This window comes from Seriola dumerili, unplaced genomic scaffold, assembly GCF_002260705.1.
Source record: "Seriola dumerili isolate Sdu_G_001 unplaced genomic scaffold, Sdu_1.0 BDQW01000149.1, whole genome shotgun sequence".
NCBI classification, from domain to species: Eukaryota; Metazoa; Chordata; class Actinopteri; order Carangiformes; family Carangidae; genus Seriola; species Seriola dumerili.
In genome coordinates this window covers 20,082,687-20,094,248 of record NW_019174404.1, presented here as the reverse complement: position 1 = coordinate 20,094,248, position 11,562 = coordinate 20,082,687, and the positions used below count along the sequence as shown (strand labels likewise).

At 43.7% G+C, this 11,562-nt stretch overlaps 1 protein-coding gene across 1 annotated transcript; it reads right to left on the bottom strand.

The window, feature by feature from the left end:
• Positions 1-737: 737 nt before the first annotated feature.
• Positions 738-9,318, bottom strand: fosl2 (FOS like 2, AP-1 transcription factor subunit). The gene is made up of 4 exons (XM_022751068.1): positions 8,496-9,318; positions 5,542-5,796; positions 5,127-5,234; positions 738-3,587 (listed from the first exon to the last, which is right to left on the bottom strand). Exons 1-4 carry the CDS (start codon positions 8,622-8,624, stop codon positions 3,003-3,005), a joined length of 1,077 nt encoding a protein of 358 aa, XP_022606789.1. The 5' UTR covers positions 8,625-9,318; the 3' UTR covers positions 738-3,002.
• Positions 9,319-11,562: the final 2,244 nt, after the last annotated feature.

The window sequence follows — 11,562 nt, the reverse complement described above, 5'->3', positions numbered from 1 at the left end:
ATTTTCAATGTTCATAATACTAATTAACTGTTGGGGTATATGGATGGTAAAAATACTGCATTTAGGCTAACTGAACAAAATATCAATATAACCTAACTATGATTTTATATACTGAATATACTGTAGATTACAGGCTATTGTTTACTAGTATTTTAATATCGGCATTACACAGAAAAATGAATGCCCTCTAGGCTGTATTCTGGAGAACTGATTTGTTTTGACATAATTTCTCATATAGGATAATATTCCTTCATATTACTTACATACGTTCTTTAGAGTCTACTCTACTACTACACATCTCTGCACTGGAAACAATAATTCAATTTCTCTGGGAATAATTTCAAACATTAAGCCTATATTGAATATAGGCTATAAATACCTCTGAGTACACTTTGACATTATTATCATGTTTTATATATATATATATATATATACACACACACACACATATGTGTGTGTGTGTTTATATGTGTATGTATACTTTTTTTACATTTTCCATTCTTTCAATCCCATCAATCAAATATATTTAAAAATATGGTTTTTAGAAATAGTCATTCTTACTGTAAAATGATGAAAAATGATTAATAAGCAGGCTGATGATATTTTAATACTAGACTGAATCACAGACCTTTGTCAGTTGTGTGTGTTAGTGTAACTGCATTCTTATGAATGAAAAAGGACAATTCCAAGTTGAAAATGATTTTTTATTATTATTCATTTAAATTAACAAACACTGCTATACATATTGCTGTTTTTATTAATTTTGAGTCATTTTTAACAGTTAAAGCATTTGGAAAAGAAGAAATAGTTAGTTGAAAACAGGCGACAGACAGTAGATGACATGTACAGTAGAAGATCTACAGTCAATGGCTTTCCTATGTGTGTCGAGGGGCTTCGGAATATCTCAACATACAGACGTATCAGACTTGCCCACAGTAATGTTTTTGGTTATCATTTCACCTCTTTATGTTGTCAAACAGGATCAAAGACGCCCTGTTGCATCACGTGATATTACAGCCAGTGATGCTAAACCCAACATCAGTGAAATATAAACAGCCGACATGGTTTTTCCAAACAAGTAGTAGCAGCTTGTATTGAATTTCAAAGTCTGTTTTCTGCATCCAGCGCAAACAAAAGTCTTCCAACCACAGCTTTTACTCCTCTGATAACAAAAAGGGTTCGAGCAAAGATGACACCCCCTTCAACCCCTGACATTATATTCATTAGGAATGTTTGAAGTAAACAAAAAAAAAAAGTCCCAAATATCGCTGTTCCTGTGTCCTTCTCAGTGCACGGTATTGAAATCCCTCATCCCTTTAAGATACACACATGTAAAAATAACAACAAAAAAAAAAAAAGAAAAAAAAAGAAGTGCTTCATAAAACCTCCAAAATATTACATCTTCTCAAGGTGTCCCCTCTTTCATCTCAGGCCAGCTGTAGAGAGAGTCTTATCCCTTCCTTATAGTCAAAAAGTGAACCGTGTCTGGCCCTTGTTTAAAGCCGACAAGGCGTCCACTAGGTTTCTACTGAGTACCTCCAAGTTGGCATATGTTCATACACCCATAAATCATCTGAGTTGAATTTAAACATCATTTCTTTACTAAAAGTGACAGATTTACAAACACAGTATAAACAGGGTTGACATCATTGGCAGCTGGCGACAGTCTAGACCACAGTGGCTTTTTTCAAATTTGAGCAAAATCCCTCCTTTTAGACAAAGACGGACGAATTACAGGATTACATTTGTCATACAAACCTTTTTGGCTTTTTGAAACCTGACCTGCCCTGAGAGGCGGTGTTGAAAAAAGATAAGACCTTTATTTAGAGAGTGTACGAAACAAAGAAGTGCAGGATCCAGTGGAGGGAGGGTTCCGTTCAAACCTTTATGTCTGAGCTAAAAAGAGAAACCTTTTCTCGATGTGACACAATGAAGTGATGAAGTCTATCGTCCCTACACGTATAGTACCAACTCTGCAACACTTTGGCTCAACCATTCAACAGCCTGCAGTCCTGCAATGCTCTTCACGATGGGGTTCCACTACACCAGAGAGATATCCCCGACATCAATGTAAATCACATACACTTTGTCATAAACAGGTTGTAAAGTTCAGGTACAGAATCACTGAGGAAAAGCACACCAATACTACTGTAAAGTCAAGCCACTATGGCAAAATAGAAGGTATAGAGTATTGAGGAACTAGTCATTGATTGAAAGTTGGCTCGTATCGTTTGCAACACTGAGGAGTGCTTAAGTCACCCTGTGGGCGACAACTTTGCTTTTCTACAGGCAGATTAAGGAGAGGACGATATCTCAACAAAACACTTTGTAAAATTTAATCAGCACAGTCCATAAATACAATTAAAGAGATGGGAATAACATCAGAAATGTGTACACACTCTCGGTAGCAATTCCTGAATCAAGGTCCAAGTTATGAAAGGACAAATCTAAGTGGAAAAAAGAGGAGAGGAAGTCTTTGCTCACTGTCTCTTTCTCTCCTCAGAAAATCCAGTAAAATGCTGACCTCGTTGAGTGATTTATTGATTCGTCTTGGCGGAGTGCAAGTGTCAGCATGGCTTTTTAAACAGATTCAGAAAAATATATTAAGAACGTGATCTCTAGTCTTAGTCACACCAACTCACAATTGCCACATTTAGGCATGTCTTTCTTTCAGAACTGTCTGCCCAGTAAACAAGTTGACACTCGAGTTGAAATGGCGAAGGGATGACACTTTTTAGGATTGGTGCACACACTTTTACAAATAAAAAATTTTACACTGAAGCAGAACAAGAAGAAACACGCAGCGTAGCCCTTGTGGGTCTCCCTGTGTAGGGGGAAACGGCTCACATGGTCAGCTTGGTCTGGACTTTTGAATGTGCTCTTGGGTCTTTAAAAGACACTGGAGGGGTGGGGGTGGGGGTGGGGTGGGGGCCCAGTCAATCCTCGTACTTGCCTTCAGCCACAGTGTTCGTTTCTCAGCTGCGCCGAGCCGAGCACCTCGCTCAGAGGGCCAGGAGGGTGGGTGAGTTGAGGGAGTCTGAGGACTGGTCGCCGCTGCTGCTGCTGCGCCGGTGGGCCTTGGAGCAGGACTCAGAGGAGGGCGATGGGCTCTCGGGCTCCAGCATGCTCGGGTAGGTGAATATGAGATTTGGGGCGCTGGGTGTGGCGGCCGGGGTGGACGCTGCCACCACCGGTGTGTTCAGGCTGTCTCCATCTGTGCAGTATATCCCACCGCTGACACCCCCGCCACCCAGGCAGATGGGCTTGATGACGGAGCGCTGAGGCTTGCCCACGTCATCCTCGTTGTCCTCTGGCTCTTGCTTCACCACCACCTGGTTCATCTGAGCCCGGGTGCCCATGTTGGGGCGCATGGTCAGGGGGAGCGGGGTACATTGCTGCTGGTGCTGCTGGTGCTGCTGGTGCTGCTGGTGCTGCTGGTGCCCTGACGACTGGTGGCGATCCTCAATGGGCAGCTTGCACACGGGATTGTGGGCGACCAGCATGAACTCCAGCTTGTCTTTCTCCTTCTGCAGGCTCTCGATCTCCTTCTGCAGGTCGGCTTTCTCCTCCTCCAGCTTCTCAGTCTCCTGTCGATGGAGAAACAAGAAATTAGGGTGACCACTTGAGCTTGAGTATGAGCACGTTTGTTTTTGTTAACTATATTTGAGGCATTTTTTTTTGCAGAGACACAAGAGAGATGAACGAGGAATGATGCGACAAAGGTCTCCAGCCAAAAGCCTTTTGTGGTTGATAAAAACCAATACTGTAACAACATGTTCACTGGTATTCAGTGACAAAATGCATATGACCTTCAGCCAAATCAAGGCTTTATAAGGCATGTGATGATCCCAGAGTTTCTCCAGCATTAAGGTCGTCAGATTGTGTGAGTGTTCCTCCAACGCGCCAAAAGAGGGCACTGTTTGTTTGCTCTGGTTTTCTTAAACACAGAAAGTAGCACAAGCAACACATTAAATCAAGAATTTGTCACGGGCCATTTAGACTTACGACGTGTAATCTCGACGCCTCCTGCCTGAATTTTGAGCTTCACATAATGTCTTTGCATTGTTTGCGTCTCAGAGATATGGGATCTGCTTCGACACTGTGTCATTAATATGTCACGTAAAAGACAAAGTCTCATAAAAGCTGTTTGTCAGTCACAGACATCAGGCAGATAATGATAAGCTGACTTGCTGTCTGAGAACTTTGACTCATGGGTAAAGGTATGAGGAAGTCGTGCACAAGAAGCCAAGAGAGGAGGTGCCCAGTGAGACACTTATAGGAATGCTATCAGCAAATCAAAGAGGAGCTATTGTAGGAATATTGCTCCATCTTTTCACTGGAAAGCGACACTTCCTTATTTGGAATTTTAAAAAACAGGCATGTGAAGACGGAAAGGCCCCCCCTCCCGCCCCCCCCCCCTGGAAGCATTGGCTGTAGCGTGTGTTTGTATATATATGTGTGTGTGTGTGTGTGTGTGTGTATGTGTGTGTGCAAGCTCTTTGTAGGATTGTGAGACAAGCAATTTGCCCCTTTTACAAAATGTCCTGCATTCATGGAGACAGCTGCCTACAGCAAATTCCATTCCTGGGGGTTTTTAAGGCCTGACAAGCTCAACCTCACTGTAATTCGGCTAATTAGTCCATTTAGATGCCGTTACTGTCTGCCAGGCAGGGCCGCGAGACAGCCCTACCTCTGTCTACAGCTGCCCGAGACAAAAAGCTTTTCATCGGCTGTCATCTTTTCACTCAGACCTTGCACTCAGAGTGAAACCAGTAATGTGAGGTTGTAAATTTAGGTGTGGAGTTCAATCACTCATCAGAAATCTGGAAAACAGGACTCCTGCCAGACTTCTGAGCAACTGTGAGCCCCCATTCTCTGTGTTAAAATCATTTCTTTTGTTGCTCTTTGGACATTTTGTGATTTTCTACATCAACAATAAGGATGAAAAATCTTGCCAAAAGAAGAAAAAACCCCCAAAAAAACAGGAAGCTGGGTGTTTATTAGCTGGAGCTGTTTGCCACATAAGAGGAACAAGATGCTCCAGCACTTACACACTGATTTGCGGTTGTTTTATATGATTACAGCTGATCTGCTCTGCTGTCTCCACTTTTCAGATTTCTACTCACCCCTTGCAGCATCTCGGTGAGCTCGCGTCTACGGTTGCGGCATTTGGCGGCGGCTAACTTATTCCTCTCACGCCTCACCCTCCTCTTTTCCTCTTCCTCCGGGGTGAGCTGAGGGCAAGCAAAGACAGAGCACAGCAGGTAAAATAAGGCGCACGCACAATCAATATAAAATAAAGAGCGAGAAGATAAACCAGAGCTGGGTGATACTACTGGCTGAGCAGAATAACAATCATACAAGAAAAAATAAATTCAGTGATAAACATGTTTATTCAATGATTTCCAATTATAGTAATCAGGTGTTTTGCTTTGCTTTCAGACAGCACTGCAAAAATCTTCTGAGGCAACAAATTCATATAAAATTATGCCACGAAAAAAAATCCTTTTTTGCCCGACTCTGTCATCTCAGGTTCCTCACCTGTTCATCCCTCTTGCGTCGGCCTCTGGCGTCCCCGATGGAGCGGATGACGCCGGGCCGAGCCAGTGTGTTGTGCCCCAGCAGCCCCGGCCCGTTGGTCAGGTGATGGCCGTACGGGTGGGACCGCGAGTAAGGGTTGGACATAGAGGTGATGACCGTGGGTTGCACCATCCACTGCAGGTCTTGGCTGGTTGTGATTGCATTGATGGTGGGTATGAAGGCACTGTTGGAGCCGGGCATGTCAACCCTGTACTTCTGGAAAGAGAAGGAACAGGAGAAATGTGATGAGATGAGATGAGAGGAGAGGAGAGGAGAGGAGAGGAGAGGAGGGGATGCATGGTGAAAGAACATTTTTCCAGAGAAGTGCATGAGCCCTGCTTCATTTCACACACACACCATCACCGCCCACCATTATTAAATTCACACTCTTTTCTCATATTTCAAGCATATAGTAATGATTCAGTCCACATAGGCAAAATGTTGCGCATGTAACCCGTAGAGTAGAACAGTGACACATGCTGTGAATCATGTGGGAAAGCCCAAGGTGTCCAGTGCATCTCACTTTACTACAATAACCATGAGACAAAAAACTGAAGTGGGGAAGTATTACACATATCTGGACTGGACCAGGGGTTCATCTGAACTTTTCAGCCGCCAGCTCGAAAATTATTTGAGGGAATAAACCTTTGTTTGTCTGGAAGATTAATTATTCCACGAGGAATTATTTTAAAATACAAAATCTGATGAATGGCAGATTTAATTATTTTATTATTGGAATCAACTTTTACTTCCAAAAACATATTTGTGATACATTTGCCTGTAGTTGTGAGGGCATTACAAGACATACTGTGATGCGCAATGGTATGCTGCTGGTCCAGAGACAAGAGCATGACTCCAAGCCTCTCAACTCTTGGCACCAAGCCCTCAAATAGAAAGACACTCTTTTTCAAATCCTCACATAACCTCACAAGGTAATTGTATAATGATCTACAGTCTACAGGTATGAGTGAATTTGACTTGCATAATAATCACCAGGATGAGAACCGGTGTCAGATCAGTATTACTTCATGTCTCTGGAGTCCACAAACAGACAGGGCTGCCTTGCCAGTGTGCGTAATTTACGCACGTCCCCAAATCCCCGCTATTCCCGACTTTCCGTCGGATATCCTGGCAGTCTATTGGAACTTTGTTTATCTGGTGAGTCATTGTGTATGGGATTTGTTAAGCACATGTGAAACGCAGTCAGTTCCAGTAAGAGGGGAAGCAGCCAGCTGTAACAAGCCAGATAGTTAGGCAGAATTATGTGAGCGGAATGTTTTGGAGAGCTTGGTTTCAGTGTGAGAGAGTTAAAATTCCTCATAAGTAAAAACAAGGATTGAATAAATCGTATGCAATGGATTGTGAAGGACGTAAAGTTTCACACAGTCGTTACACTGAATAAAGGGAAGCCTAAAAGCTAAAACCTCTGATCTGATAAAAAAAAAATCTACTGGCCAATAAAGAAAGAGAAAAATGCCTTGTTTTGATATGTCTTATTAAACCTAACAAAGAGGTCATGTTCCAGCCCGCTGTAATGGGAAACAGGCAGTCAGTGTGTGATTACAGGGAACCAGAGCAATGATAGATACGAGCCAAAAGTCGTTTACCGTAATGTTGCGTGAGCCTGACGGGGCTTTTCCACAGAACTGCTCTATGCAAGACTTGGGTGCGGGTAAACAACATGCCTCTTCCCGGATTTATGTCCTATTATTTGCGAATGAGGACACGGCATCCTCATAACCTCAAGCTGGCACACCGACAGGACACATCTCACTGAGAATGTATGAAAGCTAAACCCTGCGATAAAATCGAGCAGATGAACTGCATTGATTTGGTATTTTAAGCGCAGCAGCGCCGTTGTTGGCGTTTTCTCGGGTAAGGAAATACGGGCTTTGATAGTCCTGCGCTCCCGGTCTGTGCGCGCTTCCCACTGGACGGAATGTGGCCATGTGCAGCCCCGAGACCCATCTGATCAAATCAGCCTACAATCCGATCCATGATTATTTCTGATAGTCCAATAAGAGAAACATCTGCCACAAATACCAACTTTAACTGAACTCAAATCCCATTCTGCAGCGACACAGGCCTTCTGGATGTCCAGAACGCTTCAACTCCTGACCAGGAAAAATGAGACATTCATTTGTGTATCAAGCAGCACAAGCCTGTTGCATTCTCCGCAACAAGCTTTAGCCCTAGCCAGATAATTACCAGACTAGCGCAAAGTATACACAGCCCAGAGTATGGTATATATGTATGTGCTCTAAAGATTTATCGTCCCTATAATGCATGCGCGTAAAAAGCGGCTGCAGTGGGGAGCTACAGACGCAGGAAGGATAGGAAAGATGGAAACACTTGACAGAGATCGTGGATCTGAAACTGACATCTGGAAATCACAGGCTCCAAAACCCATTTCGATGCGTCCCCTTCTCCTGCACCGACAGACAGATCACCTCACATATGTCAGAGTATAGTCTGTATGTTATGCACTTCTTGTTTTATAACAGGGAGCGATTCAAGAATAATTCTTTTTTTTTCATGAAATAATATGCGCATGGCTTCGCCCGTATACTATGCGCAGCAACCAGTGCTATAAATTTGGTAGCCTATCTGATCAAAGTAAATCATCAGACTGTGTCCAGATAGCTTGTGACAGAATTCAAATGGTATGAGTCCAAAATACTTGTGCATACATCTAGTCTTGCATCTGTTCTGAGCCATCGATGTGATCTGTGTCATTGGGTTCATCCGTGTTTTTTTCCCCCAAACGACCTGAAGAATTCCCATTAAAAGTCAATCAAAGCGCAATCCCATGATACCATCAATATATACAATAAGACTAACTGTAATTTCCATTTAAAGCAGATAAATGTTAGGATTTTATTTACATAGATGAAGCCGCGGTGTTTCCTTGTTACCTGGTAGCTTGAGGTAGAGATCGGACTTCCGATCGTGCTGCTGCCGCTTGTGAAGGACTCTGGCTGGGCCGGAGAGGTGCTGCTTCCGCGGGACGAGGTGTCGTAGTTCCCGGAGTAGTCCTGGTACATGATCCAGGAAAGAGTAAGATTTCAGTAGAATGTTTGAGCTCTGAAACCTTTTCTTAAAATTCCTCGCTGATAAAAAAAAAAAGCACCAATAGAAAAAATCCTCTGACTCGAGACGTTGTTAATTTGGGATATCCAGAAGAGTTGGCAAAGACAAAGTGCAATTAATGCTCCTCTAAACTAAACCTAAAACATCTTACAGATATTGCAACTTAGGGTAAATATTTTAGTGTGTTAGCGTTACTTTTTAAAGGCTGCTTCTTATTGTGCTTGAGCCGCAGGTAAACCTACACTACACTGTTTCAGATCCTCTCAGGTGTGCAAACTTCAACGTTAAGTCAGTAGCACACGTTCAGCAGTCAGATCCAGTGGAGACAAGTGAACCTGTAGTTAGAGAGTGACTCACGCAGGTTAACATTCGCTTTAAAGCCTATAGCCTGTCTAATCTTCTGAATATTTTCCGTCGCCTTGCCTACTTCACACTCTATCTGCGCTCTCTGCTGTTCGCGGAACACTTCGAAGTTTTTTTTTTTCTTTTTTTTTTCTTTTCCTTTTTACCACACTACCTAGAGATGACTCACTTCAATGGCACTATGAAGAACTGCAACGGCTTTTCAACACCAACGAAACAGCCTACGTCACGCCTGGGCGTTGCGACTCCATCCAGGGAGGGGTTGTTTCTGGATAAGGTAGTGCAAAAAGAAAGATCCGCTGTGACCATCCTTCGCCCGGCGGACACTGGGAGAGGGAACCGTGTAACCGAAAAGCGCGGATAAAGTAAAAGTAGCAAAAATGATGTCTCGACAGGTGTATTTTTTCGGTTACGGACGTCAGCGCGTGCTGTGGAGTTCACTATTTGTCTGACTTGCTTCGGTCCATTGACGCATGTTTCCTGAAATGGGCAGTTGCGTCAGAGAGCGCGTGTGGGTTTCCTTGGTAAAGGGAGCGTCAGACACTGGAGGGATTCCCTCCCCTCGCGCACTGCACTCCGGACTCGGAGCTCACAGCGCGGGGGTCCAGTTTACTCATCAGTGATCAGGGAAGCGAACATATTAAAGCTTTGAACTGAGTGTGGACATGTACTGCACACACACACACACACACACACACACACACACACACACACACACACACACACACACACACACACACACACAGGAGAAAGAGACAGCGGGAGTTTAGAGCATGTATCAAAATTAATTCTATATCCCCATGTGTTCACCTAAAACAGCAGAGAGGCCACGCGCATGTATCCACACCGTTATTTCTACTGCCTGAAGATGCGCGAGCTCACCACGCACCGGTTCATCAGCTTCTGTTCCTGTTAATAAAAAGCGCTCAAAATGATTGGACATGCAGCGTTGAGGCTTTGTGTTATTCTGGCGGCAACGCTTAATTGTGTTTAATTTGGACGTGCAGGTGGCGTGGAGGATACGACAACCAGACACAGCCTGATCCCGCGCTAATGGTCAGATGAATGTGGCCCACTGGTTTGGGTCTCTACACACAACAGTGCAGCGTGGCTGCTTCAAAGGAATCTCAGTGAAATGTGGGCTAATTGTAATTCGGACGCACCTCATAAACAAGGGCACGGCGCCCAGAATATGACACGTTACACGATATGAAATGGCGTATTAAGTATAATCCAATCTGCTATGGTTCCTATTTTAATCTGTATCACCATAACCGGTAATGCTGAGCTCTCCTAAAGCTGTTTGCCGCGCATATCTTTGCCAGAAAGAGTCGCTCCCGTCAAAAAGTTTCAGCTGCAGTCTTCTTCAGTCGGGGGAAGTTGTGTGGAGGGAAAATAATCTGCAGGGGGTTTTCTGAGGTGACCACTCGCCGCGAGTTTTTTTGTTGTTGTGCTTGCTCATAACCTGAACACGTCAATTAGACTGTAGGAACTGCAGCCCTCCAATATGTCACCCTTTCCAGAGTTACTGGGTGTCATTTTCGCTGCATTGGGCTGCCTTTTGACCTGTTCAGTGATCTGTAACTGCCTCCACTTCTTTAAAGTCTACTGCTCCGAGCTGCTGGTTTCTCAAAAGGCGCGCAGATGTTCAATAAATCTTTATTTGAATGATATTAATTAATGATTAATGTTTATCATCTGCCAAAGGCACAGCTTTTTGAACGGTAACGGTGTTGCTAAGCGACACAGTTTTTTCTCTTAATTTGCCTGAGGAAATCTAATCTGCCATAGTCCTATAATTAATGCAGTAATATAATTTGAGATGCACCCATCGGCGTCAATTTGGGTAAAGCAAGGTATGGCACTGTGACAGGTTCTGTTCCTATATGAGTCCAATTTTGATCTTTAAGTACATAATGAGATATCAAGCACAAATTGGGATGCACAACAAACAGCGTTATGTGATGCCTGTCACTCAGACATTATTGCTCCACTTATTAGTTTCATAGATTTTGATGCTAAATTAAAAATTCAGGGACTTTATGAAAAACCGCTGCATGGTGTTTGAACACTGCAGCAGAGGGAACCCATCATCTCCAGACACCCAGGGAAGCGGGTCAAGTCAGGTGACAGACAGGCTCAGTACGTGGGTCAGTGTGCGCACTGAGGCCGGCTGATCCGCACGATGTGCGCCACTGGAGCGTCGGTTTCCTCCATCACACATCATAAGGAACGCTGCATATAGAACATCTCATCCAGCCTGCCGTCCGCACACGCATTATGTTCACTGACATATTCACTGATCTATAAGCAAGAGGCTTACCTGACACTGATACAGGTGCTCGTGACGCAAGAGGGCCGATGCCCCTAATGCTGCCTTCAGGTACCGTTTGCTAAATCCGAATGGGGAGATTATAATCAAAGTGCAGGCACCCGTTTAGTCAAGCGATTTTAGATGAAAATATTAGCCTGTATTAAAATTAGTTTGTTTTATAAATAATATTTCCTAAAAGCAGTCTGCTTGGAAAC